At 43.1% G+C, this 23,455-nt stretch overlaps 1 protein-coding gene across 1 annotated transcript in view; it reads left to right on the top strand.

The window, feature by feature from the left end:
• Positions 1-22,212, top strand: part of Lonrf2 (LON peptidase N-terminal domain and ring finger 2) — a 29,707-nt gene extending 7,495 nt beyond the window's left edge. The window contains exons 2-12 of the mRNA XM_040729342.1: positions 2,223-2,341; positions 6,645-6,767; positions 7,326-7,478; positions 8,265-8,466; positions 8,807-8,900; positions 9,581-9,695; positions 11,274-11,395; positions 12,046-12,204; positions 14,334-14,496; positions 17,680-17,829; positions 21,370-22,212. Of these exons, the coding sequence (XP_040585276.1) occupies positions 2,223-2,341; positions 6,645-6,767; positions 7,326-7,478; positions 8,265-8,466; positions 8,807-8,900; positions 9,581-9,695; positions 11,274-11,395; positions 12,046-12,204; positions 14,334-14,496; positions 17,680-17,829; positions 21,370-21,564 (1,595 nt within the window). The 3' untranslated portion in view covers positions 21,565-22,212. The remainder of the gene's footprint in view (positions 1-2,222; positions 2,342-6,644; positions 6,768-7,325; positions 7,479-8,264; positions 8,467-8,806; positions 8,901-9,580; positions 9,696-11,273; positions 11,396-12,045; positions 12,205-14,333; positions 14,497-17,679; positions 17,830-21,369) is intronic.
• The last annotated feature ends 1,243 nt before the right edge of the window (positions 22,213-23,455 follow it).

Here is a 23,455-nt window from a genome sequence, read left to right as displayed (position 1 = left end):
ATGTTGAGGAACCTTAAGGGAAATAGTCTCCCTTTATCTAAGAATTTCTTAATAGACTATGTGACAAGACTTTTCCTGGGGAGATGTAACACACACCAAAGCATAGATACAGTCAAAGTCCAAAACCTTGAACTAATGAGTTTCACTGGGGCTACTTAAATGGTGAGGGGTTACTTACAGGAGCAAAAATAATACCAAGACAGGTGTGTCACCAAAGCCCACCCTAGCATGGGTGACATCTCCTAAAAACTGCATGTTTAGAGTATACTGTACAACTTGAAGCAGCTCCAGGTAGCTCAGTTGGTCTACACCTCTTCATGGCAGCTCATTCTGCTCCCTCTAGGCATCTTGGCTGATCCCTGCTTCTCACTTGCAGCTTGGCTCATCTGAAAGTCTCCTTTGCATCTTAGTTTGTCTACGACTCCTCCTTGCAGCTTGACTCTCAGCTGTCCTTATTGTTGACTAGTGAGAGGGAGGAGCTTAGTGAATCTGGTCAGTTTTAAGAACTTCCTGAAGCTATTTTGTATTGTTTACCTTCTGCCCTAAGAATTAGCAACAGGATGTTTCAATCACAGCTCAGTGAGAAACAATTATTGTTATGGTTTTGTTTGTATCAGTTAAAGAAAAACAAAAACCGGTGACTCCTGTTCCCCTCTGTCCCACCCTTTTTCCTGCCACACCTCTCAATGGCAGGTGTCCATAACACATTTTTTTTGAAGCTTACCATGTCTTAAGTCCTGTCTTATGTGAGTTTTTTCCCCTGCACATTGCTTGGAAGAATTCTGGCCTCTGCAAAGGCCCAAGTGAGACTTTTGAGGTCAAAGTCAGTGTTTCAAGGCAAACCAGAAATAAGTTCAGGAAGAAAGGAATATATCTAAGCACTCAACATAGTTACCATGAAAAGTGCAGCTGTAGCTCTGCTCTGAGGGTCCTAAGAAGATGGAGACAGAGTGAGCCAAGTCCAGAGGTGTGAAACACAGCTGTGAAGTTTCAGCTTTTGGGAGCTCTGGCTTTGTCGAGTTCCCATGGTACCCTGCCACATCAGTGCTTGTTAGGCACTATCTGTCATCCTGTAGAGAGAGCTCTTGGGTTTCTGTGAAGCTGGGTTTGTCTGTATCATCAGATGAGTGGTTACCAATACATCTTTTGTATGAGGAACATAGGGAAGTTGAGAAGGTACTGTAGGTATATATAATTCAGTTACATAGGTAAATCGGCATGCGCACGGTTGGGTAGGAAAACGAATTATGATACAGTCTTCTGATACGGTTTCTTGGTGTGTGCCGTGTGTATGCACGTGTTCCTGTGTGTGTGCAGTGCCAGTGCATGTGTGTGTGGAGGCCGGAGGTTGGCGTCAGATGTTTTTCTCAGTTGCTCTCTGCCTTATTTTTGATTTCTGGGCTCCACTGTGGCTGCACTGGGTGGACTGGAGAGCCTCCTTCCTTCGCCTTGCCAGGGAGTGACTGCAGGCATGTCCCCCTGTGCCCACCCTCCCTTTTACTTTGGTGCTGGGATCCAAACTGAGGCCTCTGTGCTTGTGTGGCAAGCACTTGACCGACTGAGCCATCTCCCCATCTATTTTATTAGTTTTTAAAGCATGGTTTTCTTAGTGTGCTTCCCATGAAATGTATTTCACATGTCCCTCTTAAAATGCCAAAATATACAATATGGCTTCCTCTGGTCCAATATAGTTGAATCTAGAAGTGTTTCACATTTTTTTTTTTTTTTGGTTTTTACGAGACAGGGTTTCTCTGTGTTGTTTTGGAAGCTATCGAACTCACAGAGATCCGCCTGCCTCTGCCTCCCGAGTGCTGGGATTAAAGGCGTGCGCCACCACCGCCCGGCGTGTTTCACATTTTAAAGGCTCTTCTGATTCTGATTTTAAAAATACAAAATCTGAAATACCCCCAAACCTGAATCTCAGATTTGAAAGCTTGGATTCAGATTATTTGATTAAGGGATTACTTGATTTATTATTAGAGAGTGTGCTAGTGTGCTTGAAGGAAGAGTCATTGTTAGTTTGTTTTTCTTAATTAAACTTGTTTCTGTTTTCCTGAAAGAAACTCTGTAAATTATACTCGTGTACCATGTGAAGTCTACATGAGATCACTGGGAGGAGTTGTTTCATACTTGTCTTTGTGCTTAGTCCCTAATTGAATATTTTAACGACAGCAAACAATGTGTCTTTAAATGCAGTCATTTGCATCTCTCCTGTTTTTCAGCCCCCGATGATAGCTTGCTCCTGCTTCTGCGAGCAGAGTTATATCTAACCATGAAGAACTATGAGCAAGCCCTGCGGGATGCGGATGCAGTCTGTCAAAGGGAGCCTCTCCTGACTAAGGTGAGTTATGCTTGTTCACTGGCTTTGGAGAGGATCTCTTTGATTAGGGTTAGGGTGTGGTGTGTGTGTGTGTGTTTGTGTGCGTGCAAGCATGTGTGTGGCTGTGTGTGAGAGTGTGTGTTCATGTATGTGGGTGTGACTCGTGTGTGTGTGTGTGTGTGTGTGTGTGTGTGTGTGTGTGGTGGGATATGCATACAAGACGGATGCATGTCTGCGTGTGCCCTTGCACTCACCTGTGTAGTTACATGTAGAGGCCAGAGGTTAACATGAGGATGTCTTCTTCGGATATGCATACAAGACGGATGCATGTCTGCGTGTGCCCTTGCACTCACCTGTGTAGTTACATGTAGAGGCTAGAGGATAGCATGAGGATGTCTTCCTCAGTTGCTTCTCCACCTTACATTTTGATTCAGGGTCTCTCACTGAGCCTGAGGCTCACTCATTAGGCTGAGTGGCCAGGAACCCCTAGGATCCTCCTGTCTCCCCCTCTCAGTATGTCACCCTCCCTGCTGTTTTCACATGGGTGACTCAAATCAGAAGCCCAGTCCTCATGCATGTGCAGCCAGCGCTTTGCCACACTAAGACATCTTCCCAGCCCTAGGTCATGGTACTTTTAATCATGTTAACACGATTGGGATTAGGCACCCGCAGGTTACATTTCCTCTATTTTACAGTAGTCTAAATTTAGCATTTACTTCATACTAAATCAGTTTAAAAGACCAAGTTAATCTAGGATTTAGATAATATTTAAACAGTAATTTCCTTTACTCTTGGTACATATTATATCTAGCTGAATATTATACAATCAACAGAGTCTCAAAATGTCTGGCTACAGATAAATTGGGGGTTTTGAATACTTTCATATTTTGAGAATAGTTTCATATATACAATGATATTGCTCAAGGAGGAGACTCAGCCATAAACACACACTTTATGCTTCATATACAATTTACAAAAGTAATTTAAATTCTATACTGCTTAATACAATATCTTTAAAATTTTGTGCATGAGACATAGTTTTATGATTTGGACCTTTCTACATGTGACATCAGGCCAATGTTGAAAATGTTTTGCATTTTGGGACACTTCCAGTTTCAGAGTTTTGGGTTAGACATGTCCATCCTGTATAAAGAAGTTCAAAAGTTACATGAAATTAGATCCAACGAATTGAAGAAAAATTTGGTAACTTTTGAGTAATAACAAACAAACCCAACAGGGAAACTGACCGCAAAATGACAGTTATGAGTCCTGAGACCAACAGGTGATGAAGAGGCAAATAGCACATTCTGCATAGAAGGTGGTGCATAGGGAAGTCACGGAGGAAGTGAAACCCAATCCAAGTAACAGAACAGAGAGGGGGAACCACAGGAGGGGAAGAGAGAAGAATGGAGAGAGAAAAAAATGGAAAAGATAATGACTTTCGAATTTAGTGGGTGTCTTAGTGTTTCTATTGCTGCAGAGTTTCAAAGGTTTAGTCCATTATCATGGTGAGACATGGTGGCATGCAGGCAGACAGGGTGCTGGAGAAGAAACAGAGAGTGGAGAAGGAGCTACAGTGTTGATCATACAGGCAACAGGAAGTGGTCTGAGATACTGGGTGTAGCTTGAGCATATATGAGACTACAGAGCCTACCCTCACAGTGACACACTTCCTCCAACAAGGCCATACCCACTCCAAGAAAGCCACACCTCCTGGTAGGGTCACTCCCTGAACTTATGGGGGCCAGTTACATTCATATTACCACAGTGGGAAAGATTAACTTCAGATGCATGGGATGAATAAGAAACCATGCAAAATAAACTCAAACTACAATCAATCTACTCTTTAAGCCAGAGTGGTTAAGGAAGTCTTGAAAGTAGCAAGAAAACATGGTGTACAGGGAAATAGAAAGATGCATGGCTTTAATCCCAGCATTCGGGAGGTAGAGGCAGGCGGATCTCTGTGAGTTCGAGGCTGGGCTGGACCAACAGCATCCAAAACACTACAGAGAAACCCTGTCTTGTAAACCCCCCCCAAAAAAAAAGATGGACGGTTAACATCTCATGAGACATCAAAGAGGCCAGTCAACACAGTAACTGCATATTCAAAGTGGGAAGAGAAAACATCAGCATGCCTGCAAAGCAAGGCTCTCAATAAAAGACCTTCACTTTAATTATGAAGATGTGAGCATATATAAATGGCTGTAAAAATGTATTATGAAAACAAAGTATGCAGAACTTAAATGGCCATATTAATCCCAAAGGGTAGTATCAGTAGAAACTTTAGAGACATAAAAGGAGACTTCATCTCACCCTAATTGGCAGTTGTAGAACAATGCACTTAACTATAGCATACATATCTTTTTAATGCATGTTAGATCCGGTGTACCTAAAACAGTATCAAGATTCCAAATATTGAAATCTTCAAGTGAATGTTCTCACAAAACAACCAAAAATAGAAGTCAACAACAGTGATTAAAAATATAGAAAGTCCTCTATACATGCAACCTATTTCTTAATCCTTTGGACAGAGAAAAGATCCAAAGGGAACTATCAAATATTTAAAACTAATGATAAAAATATTATACATTTAATTTCTTAGAGGTAGTTAAAGTCATTCTTAGAGGGAAATTTATGTTATTTTCATCTCCTAGTAAAGGTCAAAGGTCCCAAATGAGTGATCATTTAAAACTAATGACAAAATACAGTGTACATTTAATTTCTTAGATGTAATTATGCCATTTTTAGAGAGAAATTTGTATTATTATTATCTCTTGTTAAAGGACAAAGGCCTCAAATCTAGCTTCTATCTTATGATACTGACGGAGAAAAGGAAATTAAAAACAAGTTCAGTGGTTAGGAATGCTTGCTACTCTTCCAGAAGACTTGAGTTTGGCCATGGTGGGTGGCTCACAACTGAATTCAGTTCTAGCTCAAGGGCATCCAACATCCTCCTCTGGCCTCAGCAGAAACCTGCACACATATGGCCTATACACTCAGACAGCCACACACAGACACAGAAATAAAATAAAATGTAAATAAAACCAAGGTGAATAAAAGAAAGGAAATAAATGTAAGATCAGTGGCCAAAGAATGGGACCAGAAAGTACACATAACAAATGCAAGAATTTGGTGAGTAGGTCTTCACCAAACTTCAAAAGATACTGGTGCAGAGATGAAAAACTAAACACAAACAAGGAACAGGTAAGACTGTGTGTTAAGGAGGAGTTGTACTCAACATATACAGAATGATCTTACCAATTCAGTAACAATCCACACAGTTGGCTAAGTGGTTAAGGAATTTGGGTAGTACTTCACTAAGACAGACTTGAGAATATCAAAGAAACATAAAAAAGATACACCACCTCTGATGTACCAAATGATGCTGTAACGATAAACGGCACACTCACTGAAAGTAAAACTAAGTATTTATTGTAGAAATTACTCACAAGATACCAAACAAGTAACCCAGATGAGCCGAGTAGTTTTCCCCGCTGCCGAACTGGAAGCCGAAAGCCAGAAAAAGAGACCAAGACTTCTGTTGTGCAGTCTTTTATGCCTTCCCCCGTAACACCCCCTAGCCATGCCTAAAAGTGGGCCTGGCTAGTGATGTAGTTCACCGCCTACATATGTATATGTCTCGTCTTTAGTCATGCCTAAAGTGGGTGTGGTTAGCGGTGTGGTAAACTGCTCTTTTATTATCTCATCTGTGTGCGCCTCTAGTAAGTCACATGGTTAATGGTGGCATTGTTTTCCTCCTACACACCTCTTTAGTCCCAACACCTTCTTCTGACCTCTAAGGTCACCTATACCTGTGGCATACACACATTTAAACAAATGGTATCGGTTAGTATATAGAAATTATAATTGTTTTGCTGTTGTAATCTGTAATATATTTTGAATTCAGATTAAGTCACATGTATGTCTGGCTTTGATCTTTTGTTCAAGATTGCTTTAAAGTTAACGATAAATATACACGTAATTTCTTAGCTAGTCAAGAGTTTTTGTAAATTATATGAATTTCATAAATCACATAAACAAAACTATGTTGATAGATTCCATTTCTTTCTTAGCATGTCCTTCAGAACTTTTTTGGGCACAAATCTCAGTTACAGTGATAAGTGAATTCTGATTGTAGATGTATTTATTAAACAGCAAAGCTTGTCTTGAGAACTGTTTCAAGACAGAGTTACCATGTACACATATCCACCTAATCTGAAGTTACAGCAAACCGTTCTAACACACTTTCCAGGGTTTATTGTTGCCAGATGTATATAATCTTGCTGTATTTTAAAACCCATTCTTTGTCTTTGGGCAAATCCAGGGGCACCATATAAAAGCTCAGATTCTTTCTGGATTGGGAAGAAGTAAAGAAGTGTTAAAGGAATTTATCTACTGCCTTGCTTTAAATCCTGAATGTAACTCAGCAAAGAAAGAAACACAGAAGGTATGCATTCTCATAGACAGCTTCCTCCTTCAGGTATGACATGCGACTTTGTGTCATGCCGGGAGCCCTTGCCTGTAAGCGCCACACATGCAATTTCAAATGTCCACGGTAGTGTGATTAACAACACAGTAATCATATGCACCTCATCTGATATAGATACACAGCAGCTGAATGTCTGATGAGGTAATGTACCCATACCTCAGTTGTGATGAAAAATTGACATGTGAGGCCAAGTTCAGCACAAGGCCATGGAGACACAGTTTTTCTGCATAGGAAGGGGCGTCTGGGGTCCCCTCCTCCTCCGGGTGCACTCCCGTATTTTACCATTGGTAAGACAGATGGAAAGGGGCTCAAGTGTACAGTTCTTAGCACGCTGTGTATAGTTTCAAAATGTTTGTATTTTCAAAGATTGGCAGTTGGGATATAGCAGTTATTCTTTTCCATTTTTGAGGGCCTGTTTGGCTTGTGTTGACTCTGAACCTTTAAAATATGTTAGAGACCCCCCCACACACACCACTCAGAGGATTTCACAATGTGTTTTCTTTTCTTGAAAAATAGGTAATATGTGAGGTGTTCTTTCCAGCTTCAGAAAATGAGCATCAAAATTCAACAGCTTCTACCCAAAGCGAACCAGAGGCCCATTGTGATGACCAGATGAATCCCCAGCACCCTCTGGAAGAAGGCAGCAATGCTAATACAGGCAGTTCGGAGGTGTGAATTGCATGTGTCTGCCATTGGGTTGCTTTCTATTTGGCAGTTCCTTGGGCATCATAGATCTCATGGGCTAAATGTAAACACTAGTTAAAAGTCAGTGGAACTCATGGAACATCACAGATGGGAACTCTGGAGCCCCTCCAAACGCCTCCACACATTCTGGAACATCTCCAGAACATCAGGAGACCTCATACTGTTTTTGTCTTGGAGAAAAGAAAAGAAGCAGAGACAGAGCTGAACATCTGATTTATGATGTATGCATTGATGTATATGCTATAGATACGAAGATTGGTCTTCTCAGAAAGAAATTATCCTGTGTTTTACATGAGAAGTGTAAAGCATTTCTGGTTGCCTGAGAGAAAAAGTCAATCAGGCTCAAGAGCACAGGCCCTCTTTCTTTTTTTCCCTCAGAGATCTATTTTGTATGTGTGGAGACTATGGGTAACCCCTAGATGTTGTCTTCTGTTGTTTTCACTTAACGTTTGAAATGAGATCTCTCGCTGACCTTGGAGCTCGCTGTTTCAGCTGGCCTGGCTGTCTCCCCTCACACTGAAGTTGCAGACTTGCCCGGCTCTGCCATACTCAGCTTTTACAAGCAGACACTGAACCCTAACCCAAGGCTCACACTTGCACAGCGAGCACTTTACACAGCGCGTGGCCTCCACAGCCCCTTTGCCAAGATTTCTAAGAAGGCCACTGCATGTTGCTTTGCGTTGTTTTGTTTCTCCCTTGTATCCTATGGTTCTTGGATGTGCAGGGTTATTTTTTTTCCTTCTGAAACAGAATCCGTCTGAGAAGTCTGATGTATTCAGGGATGCCAGTTCTTCGGTTTTATACTTTATTCTGGGCCTGCACTGTGAAGAGGACAAAAGGGCTTTGGAAAGTGTCATCCCAGCGGCACCAAGCAGCACTTTAAAGAGACAGCTCCCAAGTGACACACAAGACGAGTGTGACAGAAACACCCCTGAAAAAGTCCCCAAGAAAGGTCAGCAAGCTGTTTCCTGCCACGATATTTTGAAATCAAGAGGGATAGAGTATTAGCACTCAAATGAATTTTAAAGACATTTTTATACAGTAAAATCCATAAAGAAATGCATACACCAGCTTGTTTTCTACAGTTAATTTTGCAGGGGTTTTGTAGTGAAAAAGAGAACACCTGGATGGAATTTATTTTTCCTTAATTTATACTAACTTGACAAGAATTTTTTTTCAGCAACATTTGTTAACATTGATGTTGAAGCATTTTACCCAGAAAAAAATGAATTCATCGTATGGTGTTTCTCATAAATTTGGATGTTAGTTACAACATTTGAAAACTTTTTCAGATACAGATTCCTCACCTCAGGGGAACGTGAACTCTCTGGAAGAGCCAGAGTTCATGATTGACGTGACTGACTTTGAGTGTGCTCTGTGCATGAGGTAAGCAAATGTTTCTGAATTCTATAACCACATGCAAGGTACTGTTAGTGAACACACACACACACACCTAAGACATCTTAGGTGTGTGTGTGTGTGTGTGTGTGTGTGTGTAGTTTGTGTGTGTTTATGTATATGTGTCTTACTATGAGTTACCATTATTATGATAAAATGCTATACCAAAGACGATTTGGGGAGGAAAGGTTTTATTTGGCTTACAACTTCTACATCCATCGTCCATCAGTGAAGGAAGTAAGGACAGGAACTAAAACAGGGCAGGAACCTGAAGGCAGGAGCTGATGCAGAGGCCCTGGAGGAGGATGCTTACTGGCTTGCGCCCCAGGGCTTGCTCAGCCTGATTTTTTATATAATGGCCTGGGTCCTCCAGCATCAATCAATAATTAAGAAAATTCTCTACAGGCTTGCTTACAGCCCAGTCTTATGGAGGTGTTTTCTCAACTGGGGCTCCCTCTTCTCAGATGACTGTAGTCTGTGTCAAATTAACATAAACTTAGCCAGCATAATATATATCAGTAATAATTTATTTATTTTCCAAGAATTTAAAGAAGATATAAAAGAGGAGTGGATCTGGGGGCATCCTTTAAATAGGTAGTTTGGTTTTGCTTTTTTTTTTTTTAAGTCTCTTCTGGATATATCCTGGTGAAAACCCATCATCTTTCTAGGTTGCTCTTCGAACCTGTCACTACACCCTGCGGACATACATTTTGCCTAAAATGCCTTGAGCGCTGCCTTGACCATGCTCCACACTGTCCACTGTGCAAAGATAAGCTTTCGGAGGTAAGTGGCTTGTGAAATGAAAAGGCCCCTCTTCTGGAACTTTGACATTTCTGTCCACTGTGCAAAGACAAGCTTTCGGAGGTAAGTGGCTTGTGAAATGAAAAGGCCCCTCTTCTGGAACTTTGGTAGACACTTCATGCTTCTCTCCTACTTGTTAAAAATCAGATTTTTAAAATCTAATATGGGTAATTTCCCACCTCTTTCATCAACCAAGACATATAAGGAAGCATTAGATGCAGAAGTAGCCAAGTGTTAAAGTAATTTTCAAGTGTAAATCATTGAGTTAGATTGAAAGAACTAGCAGGGTATGTATTTGGAGTGTATATTCACTCCAAACAGTCCGATGCATTCTGGTAAAGTTAGAGTGTGTCTGGGTTGTTCCACACTGCTGCCAGATCTCTGGTATGCCCTCCCAGTCATCAGTTGTGTACTGTCTTTGGTCTGAAACCAAATCCAGTACAATTTAGGGTATGTAGGGAAGCTGTCTGCTGGTATTTATCTCAGACGGAAACTCTGGAGTCCGTTGATACTGAGCGTGCAGACAAGACGGGTGACTAGCATTGCGGGGCTGTGTGCCGGCCCCGTTGCTATCACTCACTTTCCATGAGGCGAATTCTTTAGCCTCTTGTAGGGGTAAGGGCTTCTTTCACCTCCTCAAGTTGAGACTGGTAGCCTTTGTTTTAATTATCCCCATAGATAAGCCACATGCAGTTTCTAGAACGTGGTTTTCTCCTTCCCTTTCTCCCCCTCTAGCACACACTGAGACACGCTCCTGAGACATGCTCTTTAAGGGTACATTAGCTTTTTAAAAAGTCTGACACGGCACGAGAGGTTGTTAAAATGAAATAAAATAAGATTTAAAGCAATTATAACTTTTGAATTCTTTGCCAAAACATATTAAAATATGTCACCACCATTAAAACCTTCCTAAACAACATGCAAACACACTAGCCTTGTTATGTTGCATGACACACTTGCGTTATTAAATTGCAGCCACATTGTGAATTTGTGAACTTTTCAGGTGTCTCAGGATGATTATCCATCCGTGTTGGGTTATGCCTTAGGCACGTTCTGAGTGTGCGTAGCGGTTCATTGGGGAGCGCCTCTGTGGACTCGCCCACGCTATTATCATCTCCTGCTGACAGGCACACCTCCCCTGCTCTCTAATGCACCTGAGATCCAGGGACCTGAAGATGCCTCTGTATGCTCATGAAAACAAAAGCTTGCCTCTGTGGCCATCTGTGATACGAGTCTTTTGCTCACACTTTTCCTGCTGTCTCACGAGGGCTGGGTGAAGAAGCATGAACATGTCACAGTAATACTCATCTCTCTGGGTGCTAACCAAAAAAAAAAAGCTTTTCCAAAAGAGAAAAACAAAACATCCTGGAAGTTTGCTAAATATAAGTCCCTTAAGGACAAGGACTTCTCCAGGGAGCACTAGTCACCCACACAACAAACGCCCACCAACCCCTTTCTCTCAAGCACACAACAGATCCCGCAGGCTAGACTCGTGCTAAGCATTGTCCTTCGGGATCAGTTACCGTTTGGTATCATTTAACATATCTTTTCTTGTTATAGTTGTTGGCAACCAGAAATTTTAATGTAACTGTCCTGACTGAAGAATTGATATTCCAATACTTACCGGAAGAGCTGTCTGCTAGGAAGAGGACTCATGATGAAGAAATGTCAGAACTATCAAAGTGAGTGATTATGTCACGAGAAGTTGGTCCTTTGTGCAGAATGTTGAGGAAAATCTTTGTGGACACAAAATTTACCTTACATTTTCATTTATAACAGAATTTTTGGGTCTTTAAATAGAAAAAAGTTGGTTGCAAAATACTTGTGGGCACATAATTGTAGGTAATTATAAGGAATATTTCAAAATACGTTTTTGAAATTGTATATTTGCTTTCTGTGACTGAATAACTTTCTAAATGGAAAGACAAAAACCAGAACAGGAAACAGGATTGTGACTCATCGGGATTGCCCTCTTCAGCTCGTTCAAGTTTGTGTTTCCATATGGACCTGGCCACTCCTCCACTTTTTATTAAAACTTGATGCCTCTGTCTGCTGTGTGCAGTGTTTTTAAGTGTAGTTCAGAGCTGCAGCTTTGACAAGTACAGTGACATAACTCAGGATGCCCTCTCTCATCATTAAATATGACAGACTTGGCTACAAACCACCTGAGTGGAGACCTTTCTCGTGCCAGGATCCTTGGCCGTCCTCACCCACTTGGGGCTGAGTCAGGCTCAGACTGTGCGTCGTTGGCAACTCTGGCTGTTGTAACAGCCGCTCGCTTCTGTTGTGAACAGCTCGCGTGTCTAAGTTAACACCTCCCCTTGCTCCGCAGCCTGACCAGAGACGTGCCCATCTTTGTGTGTGCCATGGCCTTCCCTACGGTTCCCTGCCCTCTCCATGTCTTTGAGCCCCGCTATCGCCTCATGATAAGAAGATGCATGGAAACCGGCACCAAGCGGTTTGGCATGTGCCTGTCTGCCGAGAACGCAGGGTAAGAAACGGCGTCTCGCGGGTCCCAGTTACGTTCAGACTTCTTCCCTTTCCTGAAGAACAACTAAGGGTGATGCTTCGAAATCATTGCTAGTTCCCATTACTTCTCAGAAGAGACAAGCTCAAGGCTAGCCCAAATAACACCCGTCCTTCCCCGGCTTTGCTCCTTTTGTTCAACTATTGCATTTGCTGTCCGGAGTCTTGGAAGCTCATGCTTCCCTCCATGCCACGCTCTGCTTGCCCAGCTGTCTATCTGCAGACAGCTCTGGTTCAGCCTCTGTGGTTTCCGAACATGGTCGCATTATCCGTGAAGCTTTTCTCAGTACCCACAACCGTAAATGTTTCAGTTTTCTGCGAACTGTGCCACCCGGTGTCACTTCTTGCTGCTTCACCTCAGTTGTCTGGAGAGGGTGCTCAAAGCAGCAGGCTGTCGGGGCTTGCACTGGAGACTTTGATTGCCTCCCTGTCCTAAGAGAGGCTTCGTTGGTGCTGCATGGTCATGGTCATGATGATGTCATATCCAATACCGGGTGGTGGTACATGTACTCGTAGAAGATTCTGGGAGGTTAAAAAAAAAAAGCCACCTCCCTTATGCTGGAAAGGAGGGTGGGAAGTGTGGTGTGTCCATGTGTCCAGGAAGAAGAGGACAATGCATTTTAAGGGCCACTCAATAAGTTCTACCGTGAATACCCAGGGATAAATCATCTTTTAAAGAGAATACCCGTGTATAAAGAAAACCCTAGAACTTTATTGATTCGCAGCCATGAGGCTGTAACTGAAAGGACATTAATGGATGGTAAGACTCAACGCCATAGAAAGGCCATTTCTGTCCAACTAATTCATTCCATTCATGTCCCAAAAGGATTTTGTTTGTCCATTTTAGAATCAATGTGACAGGAAAAAGGACCGAGACTAGATAGTTTTGAATCAATCAAGTGGCCAGAAAGGACGTTTCTCCTAATACCAGAATCACAAGCCATAGTTAGCAGAGCTGTGAAACAGGACATGGAGACCAGAACAGATCTGCTCACATATGAGCTCCAAATGTATATATAATTGCATGAAAGAGAGAAACCACCAGTGACAGCTGCCAATCAAAGTAGCAGGCAGAGGACAGTCTAAATAGGACAACAAAAGTCTCTTCCCTTCTTTATGTTATTATGTATATTTTTTAACAGATTCCTCTTGTGGAAACCATAAATCAGGAAATGTAAAAAAAATTAAAAGGAAATATTAGGGATCACTTTCACAGTTAGGAGCAGACAAAGATTTTTTTTTAGTATAAGACACTTGAGTATGCACAGTAGCACGCCAGGGTTAGTTTGGCTCATCAGCAGGGTGGCAAAAGCTACAGCCGTTATACCAAGAGAGAGAACAGGGGAGAGCAAAAAGAAGAATGAATCAGATGGATAATGAATGAACCATGCTTCTCAAGTGCATCAGAGAGCAGAGACACTCAAGTCCCTCTAGCACAGGGCGTGAAGGGAAGCCAGAGGGATAGCGGTGTGTTTGAGTTCAGCTACTGATGGCCCTCTGTGGAACAGCATGCGACTGCGTCTGCTGGGAGCTGCAGGCAAGAGGGCTTTGCCCCACTCGGGTTCTTGTCCACAGGCACGATAAGATGCCACTGGGTGGGATGAGCTCTGTAGCTGAGGAGACATGAGAGAGCAGATGACCCTCGGAGGTTGTTTGCCGACAGCTAGGAAAGCACTGTACATCTCCAGGGTGCTTACCCGGGCATGCCACAGGCGGCGATGAGATTGTTCTGTTAGATAACATGGAAGGGAAAGATTCAACTAGACATGGAAGTGATCTGTGACGTAAGAATTCATGGCCTTGTGCTTACTGGACCCCCAACATGGCCTGGCCAAGGAGCTAAAGCTTCACTTTTAAGCTTTGGTCTCTTCCCATTTCTCAGGTCCCTCTAGAGCTCTAGCTCGTTTGATGCTAAGGCCCGAGACCTCTGCCAACCCAGCCACCATCTCCAGTATAGGCAGTATTCAACAGGAGGCATTATTACATGGGACAAGGATCTTGCTGGCCTGATGTAGAGATATCCTTTGTTCAGTCTGGAAATGAAGGCATCTGAATTTTAAACACAATTGTCTCTTTCCCCACTGGTCCTTTCAGGATTTCAGAGTACGGCTGCATGCTGGAGATAAAGGATGTCAGGACTTTTCCCGATGGAAGCTCCGTTGTGGATGCAGTCGGGATTAGCCGCTTCAGAGTTCTGAACCATCGCCACAGGGATGGCTACAACACAGCAGACATCGAGTACCTGGAAGATGAGAAGGTGGGGATCACTTTACTGGGGTCTCATCAGCATCACTCATCTTTGTTTTCCTCTCCATTGTGCTTACCGTGTTATTTTCTTCTTAATCCAGCCCATGGACTGTGTATTTCTACTTGAGTTAGAGCTGTTAGAGAAATCTCCTAAAGTAAAATACCTTTACCACCCTTAGGGAACATGGACTTGTACTCTCTTGTTTGAAAGTCTAGCCTGGAGACTAGTACACTTTTCCTATATAGGCCAGGCGACAGTTTGTCTCTGGTTTCTTCACAGAGCCAGTTGATGGTGCATTGAAAGCATTACAAACATAAGTTATGTCTCTAAAGAAAATGGGTAGACATGTTTGCCTTGTCAAGATTCCCTAAACGACAGAGTAGAGCTACTTGGAGCATTCATCTGTAGTCGTAGATTCTCTGGCCTGAGGAAGAAGGCGTGATTGAGCCCATGTGTAAGGCCAGCCTGGGCAACACAGTTTGACACTGTCTCAAAAACAACAGAGTGTAACAACTGTTTCAACTGTTTCTATTAGGTCAAGCAATCTATAGGTGACTCTAAATCTAAGGGGGATGGGTATGTGTGGCCTTTATGCAAACAGTACATCATTTTATACGGACTTAGGTACCTGTGGGAGATAACCTGACTCAATTCCCATAGACCCTGCAAGTCATGTGGTCTCTCCTGCAACTACTAGTTCCTATTCCTAGGGTTTAAAAACAGCAGTAGACCATAGGTAAATGACCGTGCTAGACTGGTCAATTTCAATACAATATTATTTATTAAGACTTGGTGGGAGTTTGCTGGAGAGATGGCTCAGTGGCTAAGAGCACTGGCTTCTCTTCCAGAGGACCTAGGTTCAATTCCCAGCACCCACATGGTGACGCATAACCACCTGTATCTCGGGTTCAAAGAAATTGGATGCCCTCTTCTAGCCTCCCCTGAAATGCACAGACATGCATGTAGGCAAAACAGCCACACATATAAAATATAGACTTTGGAGGGGGAATACTAAAACTGTGGGGATGGCTAGCATTTGAGTCACAAGCAGTGATTCTTGGTATGGTTCAGAATGAGGTATAATATGAAGCAGTCGTGCTTAAAGTGCCTTCCAAAACTAGTGTAAAAACCTCTCGCCCTTTGAGAATTATTTTTCCCCTCACAGAAACATCAGTACACATACTTTGACAAATAAACAAAGAGTTTTGAACAGGTCCTCATAAGGATGTGCAGGGTCTCCATACATCTCATCAGTAGCTAAAAGTGGAAGTGGTCTAGACGCCCCTCGGGCAGATAGATAAGCTATTCCGATTCCTCATACAGTGGAGGCTTATGAACAGCAGAAGATAACCAAATGGTGCTCTAACAATATGGGTGAATTTACAGACAGACTGAAGAGGGAGCCAAACACATGAGGATGCACCTTGCATATTCACTGTACATAGACAGCAGGCAAAATTTGTCTCTTGTACACTCCCAGGAACAGGAAAAGCATGGCCTGGAGACAGAGGTCAGAATTGCAGAGTGGACTTTGTACCTTACTGGGATAGGGGTTGGGGAATCTTTCTGGGGAGACAATGTTCTCTGTCTGGTTTAGGGTGGTAGTGTGATGGTTACACTGCCTTGTATAGTTGACAAAATTCCTTGAGCCTAACAAGATCTGTGACGGTGGTGGGGCTTTTGTCTATAAGTTATAACAAAATTAAAAGTACTTAGGGGGAAATACTTTGAATGATTGTATCCCTCTTTTAAATGTTTGGTGGAAATCTGAAATGTGGACATTAAAGTATGTACCCTCTCACATCACACAAGACGTCATACTAGAGACATAGACACGTGTTCGTTTAAGTAGGATCACACCCAGAGCACTGGTTCTGTCCTCTCATAGCTGCTGCTTCTGGCAGCTAATGACCCTTAGAGTCTCAAAGCTCAAAGGGACTCCATGGAGCCCAACTCCAAGGCCTGGGGACCATGGGGCTGGCTACAAAGACTGGTCCAATGTGAAGGTTCTCAGCTCCTTCTACAGGATTGACAACAGGTCTGATGAAGCATTATTGGTATTGCTGTTGATGGCACCTTATTCCTAATTGTGTATGGATTTACTTTAAAACCGGCTTTAAAAAGCAACTAATGAGGTAATTTTAAAGAAAATCCCTCTTGCATGTGAATGTTCATCTGCGTAAGTCAACACTATGGCAGTTTTCTCTGTTGTTACAATTTCTGTGGGTTTTGTAGCTGCTGGAGTTTCTATCCAGGAAATACCTGGATGGTTTGTTCTGCTTTACAGGGCTGTGATCCTGGCTGACAACATACTCTTGAGAGCCAGCAATGAATTTAGACACACCCAACGCTAGTCCCCTGTTCCTCCTGCTGTGTTAGTCCATCCTATACAGGGCTGAGATTGCTAAATGATTAGCTAAACAGTGAGGAGTACCAGAAGCCAGGCAGGGCACAAGGCAGCCTGGCCAGGTAGTAACTAGCATGGTGGTAGTAACTAGCATGGTGGTAGTAACTAGCATGGTGGTTGTTGTGCTGCTCCTGGAGTGCTCCTGGGGAGCTCCTGGAGTGCTGCTCCTGGAGTGTGACTTGGTTTTAGGAAAACAGTTTGTAAAATACCAACTCTGACTCCTTGCTCTGCTTCTGGGAAACTATCCAGAGAAAACAGTACCTAACAAAACACTCTCTTGTTTATAATTATTGGTATGTACTTATTTGTTAAGTAGTGTGTGTATATGCACACACAACTTTCAGGAGTCTACATTTTCCTTCTTACCAGGAGGGTTCTGAGGATCAAACTGAGGTCGTCGGGCTTGGTGTTGCATATTCTTACTCACTGAGTTATCATGCTGGTTCCTTTACACACATATTTATTTTAAAAACAAAATGTCAGGATATTCAAAATGTATCTTACATATATAGCTCAATAACTTGTGATATGCCAAATATGTAATCTGTACCCATGGAAAATTATTTACCACATTGAATATGTGCTCACATTAGAGTCTTAAGAGAAAAATCAGGGTACAATTGGTAGATCTCAGATATATTAAAAAGCACATTTATGCAGTAAACGTGTCACTTTGTGGAATTAGTGAAGGAGTAAATGTCACAAGTCCACTTGGCGGTCAGAGGTCGCCGATGTACGGAGGCCTGCATGGACGACTAAAATGCCCGTCTCTCTTCTCTGGCCAGGTGGAAGGCGCGGAGTATGAAGAACTTGCTGCCCTCCACGAGTCGGTGTACCAGCAGGCCGTTTCCTGGTTTGCTTCTCTCCAGGATCACATGAAAAAACAAATCCTAAGCCATTTCGGGTCAATGCCAGACAGGGAACCTGAGCCACAGGTAGGCTTTCCTCCCTTCTCTCATGATGCTGCTTGTCCCTCGGTGCTGTGCTGAGGTCATCATTCTGGTGGGAAATCCAGCAGCACAGCACGGTATGTCACCGTGATCATGAGCCGGCCCGTGTGCTAGCTGCTCAAAGAAGAGAATGTGACAGCCTGTGCTTGTGTCACGGAGTGAATAAATTAATGTGTTCTAGCCCTGCATGAAGACCGCCTCAAACAAAAATCATTCCATTGGCTCCAAAGCGTCATGTTTCGCATCTCTGCCTTGCACACACCAAGCGAGATGCTGGCTGCCTCAAGAGAAAACCCCACCCACAGTCGTCATGACCTTGGAAGCCAGTGTTCCTTACTGACTGCCAGTAGTTCTTGTTGCAGCTTGCCCTTCAGGAAACGAATGGGAGAGTTTGTGGAGTTTATCTCAGCACCAGTGCTTACCATTTAATGGCAGAGCTGCTCAGGCTTAGAATTGTGGTGGAGTATACAGTTCCTCCAGCCGTACATAGGTGCGCTCTGGATTGCAGAAATCCTGTATGTAGCGGGGAGGGATCAGTTCTCAGCGTGTTTACTGTAAAGTGAACTCCTTTGTCTTTCCCCACCCGTTTCTGTCTCTTGTGTGCATCTGGCTTTCACCCTCAGCCCCAATGCTGTTTCTCCAACTCAGACGAGTGCTTTAAATACAACTTTCTTAAACATAGATTGCAACTCCATATGGGGATCGCATGACTAAATGTGAGGGTTAGGAAAAAATTACCAGCAGTAAAGGTTTCTGAGTGTGCAGTGATAAACAGTTAATTCCAAGCTAAGTGCAGAGTGAATCTGAAGTGCTTCTGGCAGCATCTGTTTGTGCCTTGCCGTGGACTTGACAGCAGTCTGGTTCTGAGCACACAGAGTACATTCTGCCATGCCACAAGTGCCAGCGGCTGCCTGAACCATGTTAACTCGAGTCAAGACTTGCGAGTGTTGTGCATTGCAGTGGGTTCTCCCTGTGTGTGTAAGTGGCTGCTTTTACAGCAGCGTCACGGTTTCATTCGCGGGAAACAAAGACTCCGTGCTTTCCTCCCGTCATTCCCAGCCTCTATGACATCAGTGTGTCTTTGGATTATAGTCTTAGGATGCCCTACTTAAAAATCGTTTGAGTTGCTGTTCTAGTTTCTTTTCCATTGCTTTTTGAAGTACTCCGTCTGAAAGGAACTTTGGAGGGAAGGGTTTATTTGGCTTACACTTCTAGGTCACGATCTGTCACCGAGAGAAACCAGGAATTCAGGCAGGGACTAAGCAGAACCATGGAGGGGCACTGCTCATTGGCTTCTGACCTGCGCTCGTGCTCAGCTGATTTCTTATCCAACTCAGGCCGCCTGCTTAGGGATAGATAACCACCTACAGTGGGCTGGGCCCAGCTACATCAATTCACAATCCAAGACAATGCTTCAGAGACTGTCCAGTCTGACTTGGGTAATTCCTCAACCGAGATTCCCTCAGACGACTCCAGGCTGGGTCAGTGCAACAGGTGACGATAACTAGGACAGTGGCTAGGTTGAATTTCATTGAAAAAGAAAACCAATAAAATTTGGCTTGGGATTAGGACAGTATCCCCAGCATTTTTCTGAAATGACCCTAAGCACGCTGTATTTATATGAAATTGGCACTCTCAACATTCTGTGTAAATTCAGACTATCAATCTGGTTCTGAAAAACATCAATGATGTCCTGCAGTATGGCCAAGATTTATTTTTTTGTATGTAAAAATAAGCAACACATATATCTAGTGTTGAATTTACTTATCTTTAATAGATGACACAATTACGTGTATATGAAAGATAGATGTATTTATTATTTATTAGTAAAATCTCTATGTAAATTTTCTGCATTAGTAGACACAGGGTACCTCTGTGCCTAGAATTGTAAAAATATTCTTCGTTTAAAAATGTCATGCGTGGAGAAAGTTTAGGCGGCCCTGCTTTAGATTCCAAAATTACCTTCTTCCTGGCCATCTCCTCCTTACCACTCCTTTTTCCCACGGTACTGCACCTCAGATTCAAAAGGAAAGTAGTTAGACTAGTCAGTTCCAATGAATCTCTAATTGGTGTGTGGACTTGCTTCCCAACACTGCTGTGACACGTTGTCACCAACATGGTGGCTGCAGCCATACCTGTGTATTATTACAGTTGTTTGTGTCAGAAGCCCTCGGGCGGTTCGCCAGGCTTGGCATTGCAATGGCAGTGCATGTCGCCCTCTGGTGGTTATAGTAGAGACTGCTTCCGGCATAGTTGGCCTCTGAGACACTGGCCTTCCTTAGCATTGCTAAGCTAGCAGTACTCCGGTTCTAGTCCTTCTGGGTCACATCTCCCCCAGGCCACAGTCCTGGGAGGATCCATGTGGTCCGCCAGGATAATCTTCCCACTATAGTAACTTGGTCACGTCTTCAAAGGCCTCGGTTTCCACTCACAGTGGCAGAGTCACAGGCCTTAGGAATCAGACACTGAGATCTTTGGAGACCGTTATTCTGCCGATGACAAGGATTTTGGTTAAGGGAGGATGCTTCTCACTGAACATGCAGTCTATTTTCCCCATCTTGTGGGATAAGGGAAGGGGAGAGTTCGAGTCCCACAGTGTTTCTCCGGCATCTGGGTTATAGGTTACCTCTGAAGGACAGGCAGCGTCTTCTTGGCAGTGACTTGAGGTGTGCTTTTGAGCGTTGATTAATGGGTTATTTCTAATCCTCCAGTGAACTTATCCAACTCGAAAGCCATAGCCGCCGGGGTCCATTTTCCTCGGCTCCCGCTAGTACCTATTTGAAGGGGGTAGAGGAGAATCCAGACCTTGTAAACAGACAAGCTTAGACTTAAAGGTCTCCATCCCAGCACCAGGAAGAACAGAAAACAGTTGAGAATCAGCGTTTGCTTAAAATTCAATCCAGAATGCTCATTTGATTACTTGAAATAAAGGGTAACATGCGCATGCACACGTTCCTAACAAAAGTTACATGTAGTATCTATATGTATGAATTCATGGTAGTTATCACATGTAAATGACATGTGCATATGTATGTTACACATACTTTGCCTCACTGGCTTTAAGTTTGACTTTCCCTTGGCGCTCAAACTTGTCCAAATACTTTTGACCTTTGTAACATTATAATACTTGATAGCATTACACTTTAGCTAGTCAACTTGAAACTTCAAAAGCAATGGCATACAACATTGGTACCTGGAGGTAATATTTATGATCTTTCTTTCTGATGGATGTACGTCGTTGTCTGGACACTTGGGGGAACAGAGACAGATAATTCATGGAGTTTCCCTGTGGAACCAGTTTCTCTTAGCAAGTCCATCCTTCCATCCGGGTCGTTTCCTTCACCTTTGTGAGTGCAAATCACTTCAACAGGAACTCTGCTTCTTAAGGGCCTAGTGAATTGTGACTATCCCTACAACAGAAGGGCGACATTCTTACCCATACTTGTTGGTTAAACAAAAAGCTAAATTAGGGAACAGCCTTTGTTATAGGCATTAATTCTGTTCACCCCCTCATGTATTTCACAGAGCAATTCCAGTGGCCCGGCGTGGTCCTGGTGGATTCTGGCGGTGTTGCCCTTGGAACGCAAGGCTCAGCTGGCCATCCTCGGCATGGCCTCCTTGAAAGAGCGTCTGCTTGCCATTCGACGAATATTGGTCATCATTACACGTAAGATGAATAGCCGCCAGGAGCTGGCTAACAACGCAGAGAGAGATAATTGATTTTTCTCCACATTAAGGTTGCTGGAAGTCCCTGTGTTTTTATGAGTTCCAGGCAGGGACAAATGCCTATCCCCCTCACTGCTCTTTGTCAAATGCTTGTCAGTAAGGTGATAAATGGGACAGTTGCCAAATACCAATTTTCTCACACATTAAAAGTCTGCCTGCTGGACTCTGACACCGTTGAAGATTAGCCTGAAGTTCCAGGGGAAGGTACAGTGGGGAACCCCATGAGAAAAACCTCTTGCAAGCAGATGCTTCAAGCGTCCAGATCACTACCAGCATGGGACACTCACATAGTTGACATGTGACGTAGGTGTCGAAAGTGATTACATTCCTCATCAGTATCTTGACATGATAGATGGAAAACTTGTGTGCCAGTGGCTAGGCAGTAAGTGAGAATGGTGTTTGCAAGTGGAAACAAACCTATTAGGATACAATCAAGCCAAAAAAATGGACTTAGGCTCTGTGTGTTGCAGTGAACTTGTTTGCAAAATTAAAGAATTGAATCATTGTCCAGTCCTTACCCAAGAAGTCATAATTACTGGACAGAGCTGTGTTTGTGTTTCATGTCCTGCTATAATTCCAGGTGTTGTAAATTGCATGTTGTAATTAAATGAACATAAAAATACAATATGTATCTTGCGTGTAGAAAAGACTGAGAATAGCGATTATTTTGAGACTATATATTTATAAGCACTCCAAACGAGTAATCAAAAATGAGTTAAAACTGTATGTGCATTGGGTTGTCAAACACATAGCCACACTTGTTTTTTAAAGAAAGTCTTACGTGTATTCAGCTGGGCATTTTCCATCCAATAATGACAGGTGTAATTCCTGACCTCCAGTGCATGTTGGGAATCTGGATTGGAATACCCAGACATTGCTGCTGTCCTGAGCAGCTGGTCCAGACAGCGGGCTGCTGAGTCTGTTAAGGTGAGCATTCTTACAGACAAGACCCTGCTGAGCAAATCCCAGTGACAAGTTCTGCTTCCTTCATTCAAGGTGTGGGATTTTAGTTTAGAAGCACATTTTATGATACAAAATGTTGATAGTTTATCAATTCATCAAGCGTTGTATTAGGAAGGCCTTATGATCACAACAGTAATGTAGTTTATCCTTCTTTCCAGTAACTGAAACTCAGCTTCACTGTGGGTCTTAGAATACAACACCGGTCTCATTTACTTCAATGCCTTCTTAAAAGAGGCTACACCCTTTGGGCAAGCAATTTCATGCATTACCAATCCAACTGTCTTTGACATTTGTGACATCATGTGACCACGTAAAGCAAAACTGTAACTCCTGTGGCAGAAATCCCTTACTAGAATTTACTCATGAAAAGTAGTAGATTTTGACTTATTCTCTTTCTTTCCTTTTTTGTTTTGGGAAAACGTGGGAAGTTGTCTTGTTCCTATTTCCATCTGAAAGCATCCAGCCAGTGTGATCGTTGCGTCTCCAGTGTCTGTGCTGAATTAGTGTTTGGAAGGTTTTGCTCTCACCTCTGAGTTCTTAAGATGTTAGAACTGGTTGAGTCCTTGGACTCAGAGCCGGGAAGTTCTGAGTTCGCCCTAACTCTGACTGCCTCTCTAGAGAGTTCTCATCCGCAGAGTTCTTGTGTGAAAGCCATGCCACAGTGATGCAAAGAGGAACCGTGTTCAGGTTTCAGTACAAGGGGGCTGTGTTAGGAGGATTGCCCTGCCCACGCTCTGCCGCACACCACACCTCCACACATTGCACAGGAGTAGGCAGGTGCTCGCTGAGGGCTTCCGAGGGAAATCTGGTTGTCAGAATATTTCAGGAGCACAAAAATAATGAAGTTAAAGCATCACCATTGCACTCAACCAGGGTGGGGGCATTCTCTCTGAATTGTACTTGGGTCTTAATTTACAAACCA

Source organism: Mesocricetus auratus, unplaced genomic scaffold (genome assembly GCF_017639785.1).
Source record: "Mesocricetus auratus isolate SY011 unplaced genomic scaffold, BCM_Maur_2.0 Super-Scaffold_100021, whole genome shotgun sequence".
In the NCBI taxonomy this organism is placed as follows: domain Eukaryota; kingdom Metazoa; phylum Chordata; class Mammalia; order Rodentia; family Cricetidae; genus Mesocricetus; species Mesocricetus auratus.
The sequence above is the reverse complement of the archived record's forward strand: the minus strand, read 5'-3'. Positions and strand labels throughout refer to the sequence as shown.